Here is a 25,889-nt window from a genome sequence, read left to right on the forward strand (position 1 = left end):
CTATGGACTTTGTGGAGTAGAATAGTTTACAGCTTTAGAATGTGTTGAGCCAACCAGTTTGCAGTAGTAGCCTGTGTGGAGTGTATTAGTATACTTCAGTAGCTTGTGTTGAGTACTGCAATTTATTGCACCAAACTATAATGAAAACAAAATATAATATAAGTATCCTACGTCGAGCAGAGCAGTTTACTGCAGCAGCAGACGTCTGTGCTCAGCAGAAGTGCTTACTGCTGAGTCGAGTATACCCTGTGTCGAGTATAGCAGTTTACTGCGGTTGTCGGTGATGAACAATTTACTACAGCATCGTTGGTTGTGATTGATTGATGAAGATTAAGCCACCCAAGAGGTGGCACGAGCATGAATAAGCTCATTGTGTAGATTAAATAGTCCGATGTAGTTGGTTGTTCAGTCGTAGGCTGCCTCAGGAAGCTTGTATACATTACTCAGGGGAAAATTCGTTCAATAATATTTAACTTGATTCTCGCCTCATATTATACGTTTAACATAATATATAGTTATATTTTAAGAGCCATATTTGCAGAGAGTAATTGTTCATATAGAAAGGGGTACCACTTCTGGCTGGACGAAGGGGACCTTAGCCTCGGAGGAAATCACACACAACGCTTTAGGGGGAATATTTAGGTCCCCTCCAATACAGTTTCTATGTGCTTTTCTCCTACCACCCCCTTCCTTTTGTTTATTGTTGTGCTTTATTAGATATTTAAAGGTTACCAGATTTACATCAGTTATAACAATGGGTTTATAGGTTATGGATCTCTTGGAGCTCCTCCGCTTCCGGACAGGAACCGAGGACGCAGCAAGCATTTCCCCTCTGGATCGCCACACTAAGGCGCTGAAACAGGGAAACTGGCAGCCCTTGGGTCTCTGGTGATGTCAATGAGCCTGGAACCCAATTCATTGAGGAATCCCAAGGCGCTCCTACCCCAGGAACCATGCGTCTCAGACGCTATGGGAACAAAGGTGTATTGACCTTCCAGTCGTTTATACCTGATTGATTTTGCTGTTTCCCCTGTGGTTGGCCGCCCCACCTGCTTGATCAGCACCGAAGCGTATGTAGGTGTCAGCCAGGGTGGATACTCACGTGTAGTCCCACATCAGCTGTCTGCTTCTCTTCCGTGAGTATATGGTGATGCCATCTGGGCGAAGTGCTGGGTCATCCGGGTTTTGGCCTCCTAGGATGCGAGGTTCTCTCTCCGCTGGGCACTGAACCGAGACAAGGCTCCTCTTGATGAAGTCATTCACCTCGTTGTGTCTTGCATGCCAGCCCTTGAATTTTCTGCAGTGCAACCCATGCAGTCAATATTGGTCTGCTTCCACCCAGTTGTAAATGCACTTATATTCAGTGTGAATTAGGGCACCAAGGCGGAGGGCCACTGCTACACGAAAGGATTCTGGATCTAGATGTGTGCCCATTGTTGACATAAGTACTGCCAGGAGGAAGTCTCCTGCATGGGGGGCGCGCACTATTCTGAGGCGGGCTTTCTCCTTATCTGATGTTGCGGCGCTGAACATGGCATGAGCTCGTTTTTCCACTAGTGAGTGGTCCCACCTGGACTGCTTATGATTTTTTGTTGGATCTATGATGGGTGCTGGGCATCCCACTTATTTGAATATTCAGTGAATGCAGGATCGAATATTCCTGCTGAATCACTCAGGGGATCAGGTAGGATATGCATCACATATGACCTCTTACGAGGCGTGCGGTGCATGGGAGGAGGCAAGGAAGGCTGGTAGAACAATCTGGTAGGCTGTGCGGACACCAAGGGAAGCACAAGTTTCGGGCAAGTACGCATAGCATTTCGGGCAAGCCCTTAAACTAACAGATAATTTTAAGTAGATAATTTACAGTAAAATGGACAAAAAATGTTTACAGGTACTTTACAGCTTTACTTTACAGGTACAGGTACAGATAATGTTAAGTAGAGTAATTACAGTAAAATTGACTATAAATGTTTACAGGTACATTGTAAGAAATTTGGATACAAAAACAAAGATTAGAATATTACACAATAATAACAATACACTGTAATGAACAAGGATTACTAGGGACATTAGGATAAAATTTCAAGGTTATACATTGGTTCACTGAATCACAATTTGAGGATCGTTTCAAGGAATAATGCAATAAATATGCACTCAACATAACAACCATGATATCAGATGATATCTAAGATTACAATGGTAAAGTAATATGGCTTAGGTACAAGTATTGGGGGATTGGGTAGCACTAGATACAGTGCGAGGTAAAGCACTAGGTAGGAAACTATGAAGATGAAATTAGGTACTTTTTGGTTTTATTTTTCAATGCGGCAAAAGTTGGACAGCTTTTTAATTCATAAGGGAGTGAGTTCTACAGACTAGGTCCCTTTATTTGCAAACAGTGTTTACACAGTTAAGTTTGACTCTGGGGATATTAAAGAAATATTTATTTCTGGTGTGGTGAGTCTGTATTCTATACATCTGTCCATGAAGAGATTCAGAACAGGGTTTACACTTAAAAGAAGGGTTTTATAAATGTAATTGACACAAGAGAATGTATGGAGTGAATTTATGTTTAGAATGTTTAGGAATTTAAACAGGGGAGCTGTGTGTTGCCTGAAAGCAGAGTTTGTTCTAAACCGAGGAGTCCTAGTAGCAGATTTTTGCTGGGTGATGATGGGCTTGAGGTAGAGAGAGAGCTGAGTGAGAGGTGGGGTGTGTGGGGGTCTGAAAGAGAGGTGGGGTGTGTGGGGGTGTCAGCGAGAGGTGAGTGAGAGGTGGGATGTCAATGAGGGGTAGTACCTCTGACAGGGAACAGTCACACTTTTGGGGTGGTTTGTGTGCTGTGGTCCCCCACCTGTCACCAACTCTCACCTGTGGCTCCTATTACCTGCTTGCAGGCAACAGCGGCTGCCACACCCGATAAACCTCTTCGACTGGCGGGCAAAACCAGTGAGACGAAGCTTAGAGGCCCTTGGTGAACTACGGCGAGTCTATTTACGCAGGCGAAGACTGGACTTGGCGGACTGCCCGGAAGCAGCGGACCAGCAAAGCTTTGTGGAGCGCAACTAGGCCCAGTTGCGTCGTCTAATATAGGGTGGACGACACAATATGGGGTGGACGACACAATATGGGGTGGACGACACAATATAGGGTGGACGACACAATATAGGGTGGACGACACAATATGGGGTGGACGACACAATATGGGGTGGACGACACAATATGGGGTGGACGACACAATATAGGGTGGACGACACAATATGGGGTGGACAACACAATATGGGGTGGACGACACAATATAGGGTGGACGACACAATAGGGGGTGGACGACACAATATGGGGTGGACGACACAATATGGGGTGGACGACACAATTCAATTTTTTCTGTATTATGCACCCCATACCCATCCCGTGGGCGGTGGTGTAAAGGATTACAGAGGCACATAATCTGTTCAGGAACAGAACCCTCTAGTTCGTTTAGCTAAGCAAATAACAATCTTTTGACGCTAGTTACACAATTATTAATGTTACATTTACAGATTTTCATACATACATGTACATATATATATATACGTATACATATATACATACTGTTACGAACCCGACTCCATCGTCGGAGCATGGAGCAGCGACGTCAATGCCATCTGTGAGTCTGCTCCCTTAACCCCCACTAAATGGACTACGCCATCTGGTGTTGGCAGTATGATAGTTATCTTGATGTTATCTTGAGATGATTTCGGGGCTTTTTTAGTGTCCCCGCGGCCCGGTCCTCGACCAGACCTGCACCCCCAGGAAGCAGCCCCGTGACAGCTGACTAACACCCAGGTACCTATTTTACTGCTAGGTAACAGGGGCATAGGGTGAAAGAAACTCTGCCCATTGTTTCTCGCCGGCGCCTGGGATCGAACCCAGGACCACAGGATCGCAAGTCCAGCGTGCTGTCCGCTCGGCCGACCGACTCCCCTGCTTGAGACACTAGATGATACCTGCTAGAGACGCTAGATTCCTGCCATGGTCAGCCCGAAGAGTCGCTATTGCTGACCTCTGGTGAGGTGGCGCCTAGAAAATCAGCCCATCTATTGTGGGAGGAATTGTATGTTTATGTCAGAGTCCGTAAGTGGTACTTCATACCACTTACGGACTTAATTTTATACTTACGGACTATTTCATACTTAATTTTTACATACCTACTAAATACATGCCTCACCTATGACAGGAAAAAACATGTTTTTTTGAAAAACAGCGCGATCTGTTGGACGTAAGAGCAACACATGCTGTAATCTCCAAAAGTTCTTCACCGATTGCTTTGAAATTCTGACACAACGTTCCATTTAAATATGTACGCGCTTTAATATACCTATTATATAGAAGTCACGCCTGTAACAGATAAAACATGTTTTTTCTCAAAAACAGCGCCATCTGTTGCACGTACTACTCTTGCAATACTAAATATGTTACGAATTCCGTTTCAATGCTTCCGATTGCATTGATGAATTTAATTTTCATAGATCTCGATTTATTTTAATTTGTATTGAATTATTTGGTGTGACATAATAACCGGCTCCCTTTGGTTAAGGGAGTAGGTCGGCCGAGCGGACAGCACACTGGACTTGTGATCCTGTGGTCCTGGGTTCGATCCCAGGCACTGGCGAGAAACAATGGGCAGAGTTTCTTTCACCCTATGCCCCTGTTACCTAGCAGTAAAATAGGTACCTGGGTGTTAGTCAGCTGTCACGGGCTGCTTCCTGGGGGTGGAGGCCTGGTCGAGGACCAGGCCGCGGGGACACTAAAGCCCCGAAATTATCTCAAGATATCCTCAAGATAACATTATGTTGGAATTGAGCTTTGTTGTTTACCATACCGTTCATTTCGTGTGTATAAGTATAGATGCCACACCTGTGTCAGGTAAAAAAAATACTTCTTTTGAAAAACAGCGCCATCTGTTGCACGTAAGAGCCATCCACACTATGCTAAATATATTACGATTTCATTTCATTGTTTCCGATTGCATTGATAAATTGAATTCTCATAGATTTCGATTTATTTTAATTTTGATTTAATTATTTTGTGTGACATTGCATTGGAATTGAGCTGTATTGTTTACCATGCCATTTATTTTGTGAGTATAAGTATAGATGCCACACACCTGTGAAAGGTAAAAATATGCATTTTTTTTAAAACTGAGCTATCAGTTACACGTAAGAGCAACTCACGCAATACTAAATATGTTACGATTCTATTTCAACGTTTCCAATTTCATTAATAAATTGAGTTTTCATAGATTTCGAATTATTTTCATTTTGATTTAATTATTTTGTGTGACGTTACGATGGAATTGAGTTTTGTTGTTTACCATACCGTTCATTTCATGTGTAGTTTATTTTTTTTATTTTTTATTTTTTCATTGCATTTTTAATTGTTTTCCTTATATTTCAGTGATGGGCACATCAGATCATTTGATGTTCTCAATTTTCTGATGGGAACATCAGATCATATGGGAATGCATCGGACGAGGGAGTTGGGAATGGTGAGGAGGACGAGGGGATGAGAGTGGGGGATAGTACTGAGGACGTAGGGACAGGGGAGGGGGTAATGGTGGAGAAAACGAGGGGACGGGTTAGTTGGGGTTGGTGGGGACGAGAGGACAGGGGAATGGACAATGGTGGGAAGGACAAGGGGACAGGAGAGTGGGGGATGGTGCAGAGGACGAGGGAATAGGGGAGGGGGGGAATGATAGGGAGAACGAGGGGACGGGGGAGTAGGGGATGGTGGAGAGGACGAGGAGATGGTGGAGTGGAGAATGGTTAGGAGGGCGAGGGTACGGTGGAGTCGGAGATGGGGGAAGGAGAAAGTGGCAGGGAGGACGAGGGGACGGGGGAGTTGGGACTGGTTGGGAGAACGAGGGGACGATAAAGGCGGAATGGTGGGGAGGACTGGGAGACAGGGGAAAGGTTGCTGAGCCACAGCAACGCGTGGCCGGGTACAGCTAGTATGTGAATATACTGATAATTGATGAAGTGTCGTATTCCTTTCAACTCCCCCCCCCCCCTTGTGTTTTACTTGCATTACCAAGCTCACTCCTTGAAAGCCACTACCGACTTGGGGTCGGATACTAGTACTTTGGTTCCTCCAGCAAAGAACCTGGTTGCGACCCATAGTAGCCGTTACACATACACATACATGTTTAATCACCCACACAAATTCACACATCACTAATCTTTTGTGTCAAGTGATCAACAAGAGGCTGATAACAGTCACTATACAAGGCACTTTCCATCTATGATGAGTCACACAGTTACTAGTCTTGCTCCACACCCACCCAACTGGGCGGCAGCTTTACAGTCATATGTATGCATTACCTACAGTAAGCAAATTTTGGATACTTCGCTAAGATTTCGGGCAGCACATCATTATGAATGAAGTACTTACACATTTCTTGGACACTATTGATGATGTTGTCTCTAAATTCCGCGATTTTTTCACATTCCATTATATAATGACGCTAAGTATGCGAATAGTTCTGCTGACAGAGTTTACATTTAGTCAAATCTACATCAGCAGATGTTACAAACTCCCGGAGGTACTTGTAGCCGAGCCTAAGCCTAGCAGTGGTAACATCTAGAAGTCTGCTAACATTGTTGGATGACCCATAGACGTACGGTTCTTCCTGCATAATAGAATGATGATAGATGGAGTAACTGGTGTGAATTTCACTTTGCCTTAAGTCTCCGAAATTTAGTTGATGTTCCTGGGATATTGCTGCCCTCAGGCTGCTCAAAGGCAGTCGAAGTTTGTAATCAATTCCCTCTTTACGAGCAAAAGTCTTGGCCAACTCATCAGTTCTATCATGCATTTGGAGACCAATATGGGAAGGAATCCACAGGAGACAAACTCTGACTCCATCATTGATTATTTCACTATATCTGTGTCTAGCTTCAGAGATAAGCACGTCACAGTTATGCCTTGGGGAGCTGAGGGCAGCTAAGGATGACAAGGAGTCACTTACAATTAGCGTGTCAACTTTGGATTCATATACGCGCTCGAGTGCAAGGATTATGCCAACCAATTCTGTTTGAAGAGTGGAGGCCCAGTTACTTAGACGCGCTCCACACTCATGGGAGAAGGTACCATCTCTCCCTGTCACAACAACTGCACTTCCAGCTGCACCATAGGATTGATGCAAGGATCCATCAGTGTAAATAATCTGGGAAAGGGAGCGCTCTCTGACAAAAGCATCAATTTGGCTTATGGCATTGTACTTTGCTTCTTGTCGAAGCAATGCTTGTGCTTTAATCAGCTTCTTGGGTGGGAAAGGGAGGGGGGGACAGTAATTTGGAAAGGAGTGATCTCCCATGGGGCAGGAAAGTGCTGTTCTTGTCTCTCTTGGTAGGGGTGATGAAAGTTATACATTCTGAGCACATTGGCAGTTTCGGTAATCCATTTGGAGGGATGCTGACCTTCAAGGAAGAAGGCTTGGAGAGCTTCAGTGCAGGGGTTTGGGGGGGGGTTATCCTAAGCATCTTGATACCAATTAAAGCATTAATTTCAGTGATACGATCACTTACACATGAAATATTCGGTTCCTTCCTTATGTTTAGTAATTTAGTTGAACGGGGGCATCCAAGGATTATCCACATGGCTTCGTTTTGCATCTTTTCCAGCCCTCCAAGCATTCTCTCAGGCACTAGAGCAAGCATGGGTGCAGCATAATCAGAGACCTAATATATATGAGAGATACATCATTTTGACAATTCTCACATTTGCACCATAGCTTGGATGGTATCCTGCCACAGCCTTGAGAGCACGGAGCCTCTCTCTATATTGGCGACCCAGTCTGGCTACAACATTGTGGTACAGTGGAACTTCAAGACCAAGGTATTTGTATCTGGTTATATAGTCGAGCAGAGAGCCATCATGCAACTGCATTTTGCGAAAGGCCCCACCTCGTCTTGGTGGGCGTCGGTTCAGGATCTTTGTTTTCTCTACTGAGATGACCAAGCCTAGTTCCTGACATATGTGCAATACAGAGTTCAGAACATTTTGGGTGTTGGTATACCCATTGGTGTGGATCAGTATATTATCCGCATAGCTAATGATGTGTTCGCTGGGTTTCCTAGTTACTGAGTTTAAAAGCATTAAAGTGCATTTACTTTAAAAGTGCATTGACACACAAACTCCCAAACTATACAACTACAGAGTAGGACTGAGGACACCTTCCTGTGGAGTGCCAAGTTCAAAATCTCTCGTTACACTCCTATGCCCTTGGAACAGTACAGATGACTTCCTGTTGGATAGATAGCCTTTTATCCACCATAGTAGCCATCCTCCAACATTCATTTTAGCAAGTTCGCTCAGAATGACGTGTGGGTTAGCAATGTCAAAGGCTGACTTAAGATCTAGGAAAGTGGTTTATGACCTATCAGTATGCAGGGTGAGGAATGTGGTATTACAGTGATGTACACTCTTTCCATGAGTAAAGCCATATATCTGGGGAGACAACATGTTACTAATTCTGTAAAGGAGACGGTTGAGAACCATCCTCTCAAGACACTTACCGAGACAACTAGTGAGGGAGATTGGGCGAAAAGCACTCTGCTGGTTTGGTTTAGGAATGGGAATAATAACACTGTTGGTCTATGACTTTTATAGCTCCTCAGTTACATAGCTCATATTATACAATTCAAGCAAGGGATTCCCTGGAACTAGCAGAAGCATACACAGTATGGCGTAAGTAACTCCATCCTCCCCGGGGTGACGTAGCTTTGCCTTTATGTAGAGCAGAGTCTAGTTCGTATTCAGTAAAAAGCATGTCACAGTCATCCTCTTGATGAAGCATGAAGTCAAGGAGCCTTGCTCTATCAGCATATTTATTATTTAATTCATTCTGTGTGGGTAGAGGAAGACTGTCAAAGCTGGAAGTCGTGGCCCAAGCATCAACAAGCTCATTTGCTCTGTGCAGAGGATTAGGGTGCGCGATGTCTGCAGCATATTTCCCTTTGATCTTGTTGATATCCTTCCATGCCCGACTTAGTGGCGTGTGAGAGTTGAGACCACTGACAAAAGTTTCCCAGTCTGTCTGCCTCAGCTCCACCATACGTTCCCTGGCCTCAACCAGAGCCGTTTGAAAGAGCTTAAGCATTTCAGCAGTGCGGGTCCTTCTATAAGCTAGTCCAATTCTTCTGGCAGTGCGTTTTAGTTTATTTTATAATAAGCATAAGTGCTATGACCAGTGTAATTTGGGCTACGTGGCCTGGACGATGGATCAAGTGATCCTATAAACTGCTCGATAGTACCTGTGAGCTCATTGTTAAAATCTTCAACTGATGAAGGCTCAGATGAACTGTACCATTCTGACACATGAGCAATAAAATTGTCTCGTTGATCGATGGGCACAGCCAGCCTCTTCCGCTTGAACATTCCGCCGGGGAGGATAGAGCTTCCAATGCTTACAGTGGCTAAACCGGCCACTGTAAGCATTGATCAGCCAGCCAGCATTGATCAACCGGCCAGATGATCAGACGCCATATCTGGCAGTATTGACGAGGCACACAAGGTGTGAGAGACGTTGAAACCGAGACATAGATCAAGAATACCTCCATAGATATGCGTCGGTGCAAGGTCACCCACAATCTGTGCATCATCGTGGCTACCTAATAGTGACAACAGTTGGTTGCCGTTACGATTACTGAACTGCGAATTACCAATATTTCTATGCCTAGCGTTATAATCACCTATAATGATGCTAGGCTCAGTCTGAATGCAGATAGGAAGGTCATCATAATTAAACTTATCACTAGGATATCACTTATCAACTAGGCCGCAGTTGCATCGTCCAGTATGGGGTGGACGACACAATATGGGGTGGACGACACAATATGGGGTGGACGACACAATATGGGGTGGACGACACAATATGGGGTGGACGACACAATATGGGGTGGACGACACAATATGGAGTCGCCGACACAGTGAGGTGGACGACACAATATGGGGTGGACGACGCAATATTGGGTGGCCAACACAATATTGGATGGACGACACAATATTGGATGGACGACACAATATTGGATGGACGACACAATATGGGGGTGGCCGACACAATATTGGGTGGCCGACACAATATTGGGTGGCCGACACAATATTGAGTGGCCGACACAATATTGGGTGGCCGACACAAAATGGGGTGGCCGACACAATATTGAGTGGTCGACACAATATGGGGTGGACGACACAATATGAGGAGGCCGACACATGTTGGAAATTTCCAACACTTAATACAACACTGTTGTATTCTCATTAATTATTACTAATTCTACTAATCATTGTAGTGAGTAAAATTAACCCAACGTAGAATTCACATGTACTAATAATTACCTCTGTACAGTAAGGCTAGAATTCTTACGTCACCCGACGCCAGTATTGCGTCAGATTCCATTGTAATAAACACATTTATATCCAATGTGCCTGAGAATTGAATTTGATTCTCCATAAACAACGGTGTTCTGTGTGATAATTAATTACAGATAAACTGATCTCCAACTAAGGCCAAATAGAGCGTTTATAGTTATAGCTGTTGTCTAGTAATAAAATTAACGTCACGAGTGAATGCCCTGGAGAGACATTAATTCTTCTCTATTGTTCGTTTACTATCATAGAACTGGCAAATAATAATATTTGACTCTTCCAAATAATAAACCCGTCCTAACCCGAGCATTTCAAGCACAACCGCGAGAAATTATAATATCCATAATAAATAATTTGGTTAATAAACGCGGGACGCGGAGCGGGGCGGAGGAAGACGCCAGTCCACGTTTTGAAACGCTCACGAGTAGGCGTGTTCACGTGGTGCTCACGAGGAGACGCCATTACCCAGCCACCAGGGTAAACGCTATCAAATCTCCAGAAGAAAGTCGCCACTGTGAGGTGTGAAGAACCTTGCAGACAATACCTTCGCTTGGTGTCAGTGTCATTTACGGAACCTGTTAAATTTGGTTCTATGTAACTCCAAGCCAAGTACCAAATCTACACAGTAAAATAACAACGTACTGGAGTGAACGACATGGAAGAAAATGTAGAATAGAACCAATGAAGAGCAGAGGTGCCATAGGCACAATCAGAGAACACTGTATAAACATCAGAGGTCCGCGGTTGTTCAACGTCCTCCCAGCAAGCATAAGAAATATTGCCGGAACAACCGTGGACATTTTCAAGAGGAAACTAGATTTATTCCTCCAAGGAGTGCCGGACCAACCGGGCTGTGGTGGGTATGTGGGCCTGCGGGCCGCTCCAAGCAACAGCCTGGTGGACCAAACTCTCACAAGTCGAGCCTGGCCTCGGGCCGGGCTTGGGGAGTAGACGAACTCCCAGAACCCCATTAACCAGGTATCAACCAGGTAACTCCATGTGACCGGCCAGTGGAGCGCGTCAGTATCTAGGATAAGACAAGTCTAGAGCCTAGGACGCGACCTTCGGCAAGCCTTAACTTACACAGTGCCCATATTAGCTAAGTACCTTATCCTTGTTTGATGCATCAGATCGGGGGTGGGTTTATAGCTGGGTAGCTTGTCGTGACGACGTATAACAACTAAAAATCACAGGTCATTATCTTCCTCCTTTTATTAATATCCATTTATTGAACATAGAAATCCAGTAGTTTAATCTGTTGCTATTGGAAACAATTGTTTTTGCAGCGTGTATGAAGAATTCTCCGAGCTGTCATTTCCCATGTTAATCAACTCCCAGTGTTCCATGACGAGTCCAGGAGAATCAGAGAAGGCGTCGTGACTAACTTCTAAGGAATCGTCATTAAGCTAAGATTCCTTTTGTATTCCTCGAATTTATTATCTGTACTCTTTTACATGCAGAACTCTGTTCATTGGATTAACATGTGTCTATTATAATTATTATTATACATATTCATAATCTATGTTCCCCTTAATGATAACGATAATGATTTCATAAGTATTTATAGGATTAGATTATTATACATTGGATTAGTGAACGAACCACGCTAGTTCCTGGACGTACTGAGTTCCAGTAATACCCCCCCAATGTAGGTGTTTGAGGCTTTGATTCATTTAATTATACAGCCCATTAATTATTTCAATGATCATATTCTCTAGTATTTTATCCATAGTTACTGGTTCATCTAGAATGTTCTAATGATCACATTTTCTCAGTTTCCCTCTTTACTATAAAAGTGGGTGGTCCTTCGTAATTGAATTTACTATATTAATATTTAAATAATTAAGAGTCAAGCCCCAAATGTCCCACATTATGGTCCTCTTCGAACCGGATAAACATAAATTATAATTACAAATACTAATTAATAATAACTAATCCTTGTGTGATGTAATCAAGACTAACCCTTTTAATTAATTGTGTCTACTAACAACGTAACACATAGGTTAGCCTAAGTCACACCAATTCATTGCTACTTATACCTTATGTATAAGGTAGCACTCGTGGGACAGTTTATTGCCCACAACATTTAGGCCTATACTTCACACTGAAGTAAGAATCTTTAGGTCACCAGGAGCAACAGCTCATAACCTGTATATTAATCACTAACACCAATTATGTGTTAACCATTTAGGCTATACAAATGTTTCAATATATGGCTGTCAGCAGACTGTCCATTATAGCCTGAATCCATGTTATAGTTACTGATTCACTCAAGTCAGTGGATCATTAACATTTAGGGATCCAGTATACTAATATAAATTACTGATCTCATACTAGTTAATCATTACTAACCCTGATAATATTTTATTCCACCATTAGGAGTACATTCAGGAGTTAGATAATATTTACGGCAGTAGAATACTTGCCAAATACAATTAATTCTCTTATGTTCATTTAATTTCTTATACACATAATTATACAAGTGTATATAAACTATAAAATCCAAAAAAAACAAAAACACAGCACAATTATTTGCACATTATTGCACCACAATATAATCTTTGCCAACCTTTATTAGGTAGCAATTTAGGCTGTGATTGTGTTGAATTTGGCACAAGCATAGACTAAATATAGTTGTAATTTCTTAAGTAGAAATTCTCACGACTAGGCTTGAGCTAGTTAGTGGCATATATATTATTCATTTTTGTGCTGACCCTATCAAGGGTGGGATTAACCATTTATTGTGTAATTATATTTTATTGCATATTTCTATGTATGTCTTTGAGTGTTACTGTAAGTCCACTACCCATCCGAGGCTGATTTAGAAGAGCTAAGCTGAGGAACACCTGTAGTGAGACCAAGGTACCACTCAAATCTTAGTTGCTTATTATTAGGTAGGTAGCTAACCTCTAAATGAGGTAAATTACAACCAGTCTCAAGAAAATACCAGGCTGTCAATAATTATACCTGCTCTACATCAAGGAGCAGACACCATAGCTATACAAATAGCTACATAAGCCCTATCAGGCTCAATTTACCGCAAGAATGAATCCTCTAGAAAGGAATGCAAGATTCTTGAGAACTCTTCAAATTCGCCTAGGAGAACTGCTTATCAGATGTCATCTCTGTGTAGAAACTGACCCAGGTGACGTCTACAGACTAGCAAGTTCCATAAAGAACGCTAGCCGAAATTATGACACTATAAAGACTGTAATCGAGTCTCACAGGAATTTACTCCAGGTCGGTCATACTGTCTCAGACCACTTTCGTCTGACAGAATCTGATCTTGATAACTATGAACATTACGTTCAAACCAGGTTAGACCGATATAAGGAGGTGCTTGCGAGACAAGATATTCCCGAGTGGATTGAACAGATCATTAAGAGACCTACACCTGAGTCAACACTCAGTTCAGATGAAATACCTGAACTACCTCAAGACGAGGAGAATCCTCTAATCAATACTGATCACTACACAGGATCCACAACTGAAGTTCAACCGTCATTTTCTAACCTCTCATCTAATACAGCTTCATGTGATGATTTGTTTACAGAGTCTGACCAATTTTCAGACCACTCTTCTCAATGTTCCCTGGATTCTATAAGTTCAATGCATGAGGCTACTGAATTAACTAGTTTGTCACAAGAACCCAGAGAAACAAGTGAAGCTGCAGATGAAACAAGTGAAGCTGCAATAATCAGTGAATCTGAACCAGAAAATGATAAAGCTAATGCTGCAGCAGCAGTCGAAACTGTAATCAAGACTGAGGCTAAGCAAGAAGCCTTAAACAACACAAGTAATGGTCACAATTGCTCACAACAGCCTTCTAAAGTAAGTGCTAACAATGAGAAGACTATTATAAACCTTGTGCACCAATTATTAAATTTATCTTCACCAGAACAATCAGTTGACTCTTTACAAGCCTTTAGTTTCCAGCTTGAGTCACTGATAAACTCCTTCAGTAAAGAGGTGGATCACCCAACTACTGAGTGGATGACTAAAATTATCATCCAAAGAAAATTGTCTGGTGACACACTTAATAAATTATATGTATACCAGAATGGTAATAACCTGTCAATGCAGGATATATTTACAGGTTTGCGCAATATGAGCAATCATACAGCAGACCAGGCAATTAATGCTAAATCTGAATGCACCAAAACTGTACCTACATCAGTTTCCTTACCTGAAACTCCTAAAGTGACACTGTCACTAGGTAACAAAGGTGCTAATAATCAATGTAATAAGAATCAGTCAAACACTGATTCATCAGTAAGGCCTAAGAGCCCCACAGGTGCTCCTAAGAGACCTAATAGTCCAAAGAGCACTCCTAATAACTCCACAGGTGCTCCTAAGAGACCTAATAGTCCAAAGAGCACTCCCAAGAGCCTATTAATGGTTCCCCAGAGTACACCAAGTACTCACAAGAGAATAAATAACAAGCAAATGCAAGCAGCAAAACCATCCCAACCTGCAAGTACTGTTTTACCTAAACCGGTAACCCCTAAACGAGCTGTAGGATGGGGAATGTGCTTGTTTTGCAATCAAAAACATTCTCTGTACAAATGTACTAATTACCCTAATAGAGACACAAGAGTCAGACGACTCAAACAGTTACACAAATGTACTAGGTGTCTCAAATCACATAATGTTAATAGCTGTGAAACCCCACTGAACACCTGCAATAGGTGTAGAAGGGGCAAGCATCATGCTGCACTGTGCAAATTAGTTAGGACAAATTATGTCAATCCTAGAATAGGAGGTAGAGAATCTACACCAATACAGTGCTGCAAGGTGCGAGATGTGTACAGCGTAACCTCACAAGCATCTCAAGTGGATGCTGCTTTGCCTACTGCCCAACTTCAAGTGAAGAACAGAGGAGCCAAGATCACCACGCGTGGACTATTTGATCAAGGTTCCCAGAGAACTTTCATTACTCAACGGGCAGCAGAGGCACTTAATTTGCAACCAATAGGACAGGTAAAATTAAACTTGTCAGGGTTCATGATAAATCGAGGAACCCATGAATACTCAGTAGCTCAACCGCTTGTACGACTAGGTAGTCATGCCAAGGCTGTCCAAGCCATTGTTGTTGATCAAATACCTTTAGACTTAAATATTAAGGGTCTGGGGTACACAGCCCATTTCCTGCAGGAACGTGAAATTAATTTGGCTGACAACAAGTTAACGTCTGACCGCCTTAACAATGTAGATGTACTAGTAGGAGCCGACTACTATTACCAGTTCATAACTGGACATGTTAAACGATTGGGAATGAATATGCTCCAATCTGCAGGTGGCTACTTACTTACTGGTAAAGTTCTGAATGTGAACAAGCCTAAGCCTGCCAACAATAATAAATTAGTCAGCAGTAAATCAATTCTCCAGCAGCAAGCTAAAAGGAGAAACACAACTGAGTAATAAACTCAGATTGAATGTAGTGCAATTGATACTCGCCGAGATGTTTCATAGCTCTCAGTGAAAACCAATGGTCCGTACTCAAACAAGTACAAGTCACAGCGACCAAGCCATTGAATTCACTGCAGACCTAGAATTATTTTCGACAAGTAGTAATTGACCACACTCAGTCTTCCTAGGTAAATTGTAATGTTGGGCTAGAGAATCTAGTACTCCCTAGGTAATTAATAATGTTAGGGTAGAGAATCTAGCACTCAATGCCACTGGCATTTCCTGAATTTAGTAATACTATGAAGTCATCAAGCAACTTCTGTAATTATAAATTCACTAGGACCACTGGTCCACTATACTTGCACTTAAAGGTTTGCCAAGAAAACCTTCTTAATACCATGTTTTCTGCACTAAGAGTTAGTGATAAATACTTGCATCAATTTGTTTGAGTTGTTTTTCTTTCGTTTCTGCTTAATTAGTGTAGGAGCGCAGCACGAACAAACTTGCAAACTTACCAATACGTAAGTGAATTTACAGAGAACTAATAACCCGTGAAACGTTTAGGTTGGGAAAATGTTACAAATTATCTTGAATAGGATTGATCGTAGCAGTAATTTAATTTCCAGCAATCTTAGGTTTCTCTTTGTTTAATGCATTATCGTTAAATATCAGCATTGTTAATTAACATGCTTCATGAGCTTAATATAGCTCACCTTAGAATTAACGTAATAATATGAGTGCTTGTTCCCCATGCGCATACGAGCTCAATATTGCTCGCCATGACAATTGAACGCTTTAATGTTCCCCATGCCACGAGCACTGCTCGTCATGATAATTGAATGATGCAATACTCCACCTCGTTAATTCGAGCTCACTGTAGCTCACCCTGTTAACACTGTTAACGAGCTCACTGCAGCTCACCCTGTCAACACTGTTGACGAGTTCAATATAACTCACCCTGTTAACCTTGTTAACGAGCTCACTGCAGCTCACCCTGTCAACACTGTTGACGAGTTCAATATAACTCACCCTGTTAACCTTGTTAACGAGCTCACTGCAGCTCACCCTGTCAACACTGTTGACGAGTTCAATATAACTCACCCTGTTAACCTTGTTAACGAGCTCACTGCAGCTCACCCTGTCAACACTGTTGACGAGTTCAATATAACTCACCCTGTTAACACTGTTAACGAGCTCACTGCAGCTCACCCTGTCAACACTGTTGACGAGTTCATATAACTCACCCTGTTAACTCTGTTAACGAGCTCACTGCAGCTCACCCTGTTAACACTGTTGACGAGCTTAATACAGCTCACCATGTTCACGAGTTCAATATAGCTCGACCTGTTAATGAGCTCAATACAGCTCACAATGTTAATTCGAGTACATTTTTGCTCACAATTGGCTTAGTCCCTTACTTAGTTAGGTTAGAAATTTAAACCATTTATTTAGGTAGGTTTAGGGACTTTAGTAGTGTCAACTGAGTACTAGCCTAATCTGTACTCAACATTAATTACAGTTGACTATACTTATAGAGACTGATTTAATAAACTCAATTTCATGTAAAGGTTGATTTCGTATTAACAAGTTTACAGTGTCAAGCCTATGAGCTGCCATTCAATTAGCTCATAAGTCAGAATGACTAGGCTACTAATCTCACTGTCGACTCAGAATTTTCCTTGATTTTAATGAATAAACTTTTCAGTTCTCTACTTTTCTATTATTTTAGATAGCAAATTAGTTGTACCATCAGTCAGAATGACTACTGCACGGCAGTGCACCTTAAATTCAATTTCCTCATTTGATTTTGGGGTGATCATGATGCTGCGTGATGTTATTGTCTAGTAACTCAATAGTTACAAGTCACAGCGACCCTAGACAGTGACCTTACTGTAGTGTCATAGTCTCCTTGATCTTAAATGACAAATAATACTTTACTGTATAATTATACAATAGTGTTATCAGTTCCTAGGAACTTATTCTGAGTTTGCCTACGATTCAGCAGCTACGTAATACACCATTACACGTCACTGCGACCCTAGTTGTTGAGTTTATTGTGAGCTTTAGAGTGTTACTGATTACCGATAACTTAATCATTTAATGTTTCAATATTTAATACATGTTTCCACTAAGGGAAACTACAAGCCTATTATAGTTCTTAACTAAGAGCAAATAACTTTACATCCAATTTAAGCAACCATGATGATACTGTGGTGTGGTGTCAAGTAACAAACCATTACAAGTCACTATGACCCAAGACATTCTCATCACAGTAGATTCTCTGTTGTTTGAATTGTGTGATGGAAATCTTTAATTAATGTGTAGGCTATAAATAACATTATTTATCTAGAGTAACTGAAAGTTTACAGACTAGAGAATTGTAACATACACATTACATGTCATAGCGACACCAATCTCAGAGTTATTGTAAACTTTCTTAATTATTAGCTTTAGGTAATTCATAATAACATGTTTCATTTGACATGAAATTAGCAAGACTTAAGTTTCTTGCAAGTCCTTAACAAATACGGGACATTCGTTATGTGTGTACTAACATACTAACATACTAATATACTAATATTAATCTCAACTTCGGGATAGGTGTCAGTACTCCACATTATACTACGACCCTAGAATCCTCCCCCCGGAGTTATGTTGGAAATTTCCAACACTTAATACAACACTGTTGTATTCTCATTAATTATTACTAATTCTACTAATCATTGTAGTGAGTAAAATTAACCCAACGTAGAATTCACATGTACTAATAATTACCTCTGTACAGTAAGGCTAGAATTCTTACGTCACCCGACGCCAGTATTGCGTCAGATTCCATTGTAATAAACACATTTATATCCAATGTGCCTGAGAATTGAATTTGATTCTCCATAAACAACGGTGTTCTGTGTGATAATTAATTACAGATAAACTGATCTCCAACTAAGGCCAAATAGAGCGTTTATAGTTATAGCTGTTATCTAGTAATAAAATTAACGTCACGAGTGAATGCCCTGGAGAGACATTAATTCTTCTCCATTGTTCGTTTACTATCATAGAACTGGCAAATAATAATATCTGACTCTTCCAAATAATAAACCCGTCCTAACACGAGCATTTTAAGCACAACCGCGAGAAATGATAATATCCATAATAAATAATTTGGTTAATAAACGCGGGACGCGGAGGAAGACGCCAGTCCACGTTTTGAAACGCTCACGAGTAGGCGTGTTCACGTGGTGCTCACGAGGAGACGCCATTACCCAGCCACCAGGGTAAACGCTATCAAATCTCCAGAAGAAAGTCGCCACTGTGAGGTGTGAAGAACCTTGCAGACAATACCTTCACTTGGTGTCAGTGTCATTTACGGAACCTGTTAAATTTGGTTCTATGTAACTCCATGTGACCGGCCAGTGGAGCGCGTCAGTATCTAGGATAAGACAAGTCTAGAGCCTAGGACGCGACCTTCGGCAAGCCTTAACTTACACAGTGCCCATATTAGCTAAGTACTTTATCCTTGTTTGATGCATCAGATCGGGGGTGGGTTTATAGCTGGGTAGCTTGTGACGACGTATAACAACTAAAAATCACAGGTCATTATCTTCCTCCTTTTATTAATATCCATTTATTGAACATAGAAAGCCAGTAGTTTAATCTGTTGCTACTGGAAACAATTGTTTTTGCAGCGTGTGTGAAGAATTCTCCGAGCTGTCATTTCCCATGTTAATCAACTCCCAGTGTTCCATGACGAGTCCAGGAGAATCAGAGAAGGCGTCGTGACTAACTTCTAAGGAATCGTCATTAAGCTAAGATTCCTTTTGTATTCCTCGAATTTATTATCTGTACTCTTTTACATGCAGAACTCTGTTCATTGGATTAACATGTGTCTATTATAATTATTATTATACATATTCATAATCTATGTTCCCCTTAATGATAACGATAATGATTTCATAAGTATTTATAGGATTAGATTATTATACATTGGATTAGTGAACGAACCACGCTAGTTCCTGGACTTACTGAGTTCCAGTAATACCCCCCCAATGTAGGTGTTTGAGGCTTTGATTCATTTAATTATACAGCCCATTAATTATTTCAATGATCATATTCTCTAGTATTTTATCCATAGTTACTGGTTCATCTAGAATGTTCTAATGATCACATTTTCTCAGTTTCCCTCTTTACTATAAAAGTGGGTGGTCCTTCGTAATTGAATTTACTATATTAATATTTAAATAATTAGAGTCAAGCCCCAAATGTCCCACAACACAATATGGGGGTGGACGACACAATATGGGGTGGACGACACAATATGCGGTGGACGACACAATATGGGGTGGACGACACAATATGGGGTGGACGACACAATATGGGGGTGGACGACACAATATGGGGGTGGACGACACAATATGGGGTGGACGATACAATATGGGGTGGACGATACAATATGGGGTGGACGACACAATATTGGGTGGACGACACAATATGGGGGTCGAAGACACAATATGGGGTGGACGACACAATATGGGGTGGACGATACAATATGAGGTGGACGACACAATATGGGGGTGGACGACACAATATCGGGTGGACGACACAATATGGGGTGGACGACACAATATTGGGTGGACGACACAATATGGGGATGGACGATACAATATGGGGTGGACGATACAATATGGGGTGGACGACACAATATTGGGTGGACGACACAATATGGGGGTGGACGACACAATATTGGGTGGACGATACAATATGGGGTGGACGATACAATATGGGGTGGACGACACAATATTGGGTGGACGACACAATATTGGGTGGACGACACAATATGGGGGTGGACGATACAATATGGGGTGGACGATACAATATGGGGTGGACGACACAATATTGGGTGGACGACACAATATGGGGGTGGACGATACAATATGGGGTGGACGACACAATATGGGGTGGACGACACAATATTGGGTGGACGACACAATATGGGGGTGGACGACACAATATGGGGGTGGACGACACAATATGGGGGTGGACGATACAATATGGGGTGGACGACACAATATTGGGTGGACGACACAATATGGGGTGGACGACACAATATTGGGTGGACGACACAATATGGGGAGGACGACACAATATTGGGTGGACGACACAATATGGGGTGGACGACACAATATTGGGTGGACGACACAATATTGGGTGGACGACACAATATTGGGTGGACGACACAATATTGGGTGGACGACACAATATGGGGTGGACGACACAATATGGGGTGGACGACACAATATTGGGTGGACGACACAATATTGGGTGGACGACACAATATGGGGGTGGACGACACAATATGGGGGTGGACGATACAATATGGGGTGGACGACACAGTATGGGGTGGACGACACAGTATGGGGGTGGACGACACAATATTGGGTGGACGACACAATATGGGGTGGACGATACAATATGGGGTGGACGATACAATATGGGGTGGACGACACACTATGGGGGTGGACGACACAATATGGGGTGAACGACACAATATGGGGGTGGACGACACAATATAGGGGTGGACGACACAGTATGGGGTGGACGATACAATATGGGGTGGACGATACAATATGGGGTGGACGACACAATATTGGGTGGACGACACAATATGGGGGTGGACGACACAATATGGGGGTGGACGACACAATATGGGGGTGGACGATACAATATGGGGTGGACGATACAATATGGGGGTGGACGACACAGTATGGGGTGGACGACACAATATGGGGGTGGACGATACAATATGGGGGTGGACGACACAATATGGGGGTGGACGACACAATATGGGGTGGACGACACAATATGGGGTGGACGACACAATATGGGGTGGACGACACAATATGGGGTGGACGACACAATATGGGGTGGACGACACAATATGGGGTGGACGACACAATATGGGGTGGACGACACAATATGGGGGTGGACGACACAATATGGGGGTGGACGACACAATATGGGGTGGACGACACAATATGGGGTGGACGACACAATATGGGGTGGACGACACAATATGGGGTGGACGACACAATATGGGAGTGGACGACACAATATGGGGTGGACGACACAATATGGGGTGGACGACACAATATGGGGGTGGACGACACAATATGGGGGTGGACGACACAATATGGGGGTGGACGACACAATATGGGGTGGACGACACAATATGGGGTGGACGACACAATATGGGGTGGACGACACATATATGGGGGGTGGGCGACATAATATGGGGTGGAAGACAAAGAGTGATTGTATCTAAGTCTATACACGACTTTAAGAGTAAATATTGTAAGAAATGTAACTGAATTAAACTGAAAAAAATAAGTAAAAAATCGGAACACAGGAATATGTGGTAATTCTCGACCATGCGAGCATAACTAGGTAATTACATCTAGGGCTCAAGGCATGACTTCACTGTAATTGCTTGCAAAGTATGTCATATTAAAAATCATAGGCTTTTAATATTGCAAACCTTTACCGAAAATCCGAGTATTACTTTTGGGACATATATGCAGATGTATCGTCAAATAATGTGATGTTTCACATACGCAAACTTCTCTCCAACTTTCAGGCACAACAACATGTGTAGGAATTTTCACAGTTTTTGAGTTTTATCTCCTACTACTTGAGTATTAAGACGCTGTATCGCAAGTCGTCTTCAAGTTGGGGTTTTCTTTTTGCTTCATGAGAGCATCCATATATATATATATATGAGAAATCAGAAGTGAAGGTGCAAAGAGTATTATCATGTATTACTATGGAAATTACACGATAGCGTAGAGGTGCATGTGAAAGCACAGGAGACAGTATGAGAACATTAGAGTGTACGGGAGCATATTTGAATACAATGAGCACACAGGTACAATCTTGAGGTAAAAAAAAAAAGGGAAAAACAGGTACAGGGAAAAAAACAGGGAAAAACGGTACAGGGAAAAACAAATAATAGCAGCAGTACATCTAATCGGCAACAGATTATGCTTAGTTAAATTGGTCCAAAATATAAAAAGAATTATGGATCTATCCAAGTACCGTCAAGTAATACGAGAGTCACTCTTTCATTACCACTACGTCACGATACATCATTACCTTCACTACTGCTTGGTGGCACCCGGCATGTGCCACCACCTCACGGGCTCAAGGACACCACTAGAGTACAGTGTTGAAGATCATTCCCAGGTGTGTTATGGAGCTACTAGATACCTTACTCATGGTAAAGTAAGGTGCCCTCCACACTCTGGGGGGAGAAGGTGCCCTCCACACTCTGGGGGGAGAAGGTGCCCTCCACACTCTGGAGGGAGAAGGTGCCCTCCACACTCTGGGGGGAGAAGGTGCCCTCCACACTCTGGGCGGAGAAGGTGCCCTCCACACTCTGGGGGGAGAAGGTGCCCTCCACACTGGGGGGAGAAGGTGCCCTCCACACTCTGGGGGGAGAAGGTGCCCTCCACACTCTGGGGGGAGAAGGTGCCCTCCACACTGGGGGGAGAAGGTGCCCTCCACACTCTGGGGGGAGAAGGTGCCCTCCACACTCTGAGGGGAGAAGGTGCCCTCCACACTCTGGAGGGAGATGGTACCCTCCACACTCTGGGGGGAGAAGGTGCCCTCCACACTCTGGGGAAGAAGGTGCCCTCCACACTCTGGGGGGAGAAGGTGCCCTCCACACTCTGGAGGGAGAAGGTGCCCTCCACTCTCTGGGGGGAGAAGGTGCCCTCCACACTCTGGGGGGAGAAGGTGCCCTCCACACTCTGGAGGGAGAAGGTGCCCTCCACTCTCTGGGGGGAGAAGGTGCCCTCCACACTCTGGGGGGAGAAGGTGCCCCCCTCCACACTGGGGGGAGAAGGTGCCCTCCACACTCTGGGGGGAGAAGGTGCCCTCCACACTCTGGGGGGAGAAGGTGCCCTCCACACTCTGGGGGGAGAAGGTGCCCTCCACACTCTGGGGGGAGAAGGTGCCCTCCACACTCTGGGGGGAGATGGTGCCCTCCACACTCTGGAGGGAGAAGGTGCCCTCCACACTCTGGAGGGAGAAGGTGCCCTCCACACTCTGGAGGGAGAAGGTGCCCTCCACACTCTGGAGGGAGAAGGTGCCCTCCACACTCTGGTGGGAGAAGGTGCCCTCCACACTCTGGAGGGAGAAGGTGCCCTCCACACTCTGGTGGGAGAAGGTGACCTCCACACTCTGGAGGGAGAAGGTGCCCTCCACACTCTGGAGGGAGAAGGTGACCTCCACACTCTGGAGGGAGAAGGTGCCCTCCACACTCTGGAGGGAGAAGGTGCCCTCCACACTCTGGAGGGAGAAGGTGCCCTCCACACTCTGGTGGGAGAAGGTGCCCTCCACACTCTGGAGGGAGAAGGTAACCTCCACACTCTGGAGGGAGAAGGTGCCCTCCACACTCTGGTGGGAGAAGGTGCCCTCCACACTCTGGAGGGAGAAGGTGCTCTCCACACTCTGGAGGGAGAAGGTGCCCTCCACACTCTGGTGGGAGAAGGTGCCCTCCACACTCTGGAGGGAGAAGGTGACCTCCACACTCTGGGGGGAGAAGGTGCCCTCCACACTCTGGGGGGAGAAGGTGCCCTCCACACTCTGGGGGGAGAAGGTGCCCTCCACACTCTGGAGGGAGAAGGTGCCCTCCACACTCTGGAGGGAGAAGGTGCCCTCCACACTCTGGTGGGAGAAGGTGCCCTCCACACTCTGGAGGGAGAAGGTGCCCTCCACACTCTGGGGGGAGAAGGTGCCCTCCACACTCTGGGGGGAGAAGGTACCCTCCACACTCTGGGGGGAGAAGGTGCCCTCCACACTCTGGGGGGAGATGGTGCCCTCCACACTCTGGAGGGAGAAGGTGCCCTCCACACTCTGGAGGGAGAAGGTGCCCTCCACACTCTGGAGGGAGAAGGTGCCCTCCACACTGTGGTGGGAGAAGGTGCCCTCCACACTCTGGAGGGAGAAGGTGCCCTCCACACTCTGGTGGGAGAAGGTGACCTCCACACTCTGGAGGGAGAAGGTGCCCTCCACACTCTGGAGGGAGAAGGTGACCTCCACACTCTGGAGGGAGAAGGTGCCCTCCACACTCTGGAGGGAGAAGGTGCCCTCCACACTCTGGAGGGAGAAGGTGCCCTCCACACTCTGGTGGGAGAAGGTGCCCTCCACACTCTGGAGGGAGAAGGTGACCTCCACACTCTGGAGGGAGAAGGTGCCCTCCACACTCTGGTGGGAGAAGGTGCCCTCCACACTCTGGAGGGAGAAGGTGCCCTCCACACTCTGGAGGGAGAAGGTGCCCTCCACACTCTGGTGGGAGAAGGTGCCCTCCACACTCTGGAGGGAGAAGGTGACCTCCACACTCTGGAGGGAGAAGGTGCCCTCCACACTCTGGTGGGAGAAGGTGCCCTCCACACTCTGGTGGGAGAAGGTGCCCTCCACACTCTGGTGGGAGAAGGTGCCCTCCACACTCTGGAGGGAGATGGTACCCTCCACTCTCTGGAGGGAGATGGTACCCTCCACACTCTGGAGGGAGAAGGTGCCCGCCAAACGCTCAACAGGTACCACCACAAAGCCATCGTCCTCCACCTGACAACTTCGAAAACCAGTAAACGGCAACTACACCTCAAGTCTGGGAGAGGGAGATAGAGACTCAGAGTGAGAGAGAGACAGAGATAAACAAGCGATGGTTATGAATAGTCATTATGATATCATACCTTATTGACAGCATGGAATGCCACACCAAATTTTAAAAACAATTGAGCTTCCATCACGAGTATTCGCCAGTCTCATGGAAGACTTGCTCCACATCCCCTTCATTTATCACAATTCAGGAAGAAGAACTGTGAGAGATCATTCATCTCTGATCTTGACACATTATTGTTGGAGTAAACAGTACAAGAATATTCATCACTGGAAAGCTGTCCTCATATATATAAGACCAATGTTCTCAAGTTTCCCATGTGGACAATGAGAAGTTGGCAGCGACAAAACTAGATGCTAGCTATCAACAGCCTCATGGCAACACATGCATATTCCTAATG

At 44.2% G+C, this 25,889-nt stretch overlaps 1 protein-coding gene across 1 annotated transcript; it reads right to left on the reverse strand.

Moving 5' to 3' along the window:
- LOC138372618 (coagulation factor V-like) lies at nucleotides 1-25,616 on the reverse strand. Its single transcript, XM_069338108.1, has 5 exons — nucleotides 25,563-25,616; nucleotides 23,699-25,434; nucleotides 23,079-23,267; nucleotides 1,103-1,297; nucleotides 1-115 (listed from the first exon to the last, which is right to left on the reverse strand). Exons 1-5 carry the CDS (start codon nucleotides 25,614-25,616, stop codon nucleotides 1-3), a joined length of 2,289 nt encoding a protein of 762 aa, XP_069194209.1.
- Between the last annotated feature and the right edge of the window lie 273 nt (nucleotides 25,617-25,889).

Source organism: Procambarus clarkii, chromosome 39, assembly GCF_040958095.1.
Source record: "Procambarus clarkii isolate CNS0578487 chromosome 39, FALCON_Pclarkii_2.0, whole genome shotgun sequence".
NCBI classification, from domain to species: domain Eukaryota; kingdom Metazoa; phylum Arthropoda; class Malacostraca; order Decapoda; family Cambaridae; genus Procambarus; species Procambarus clarkii.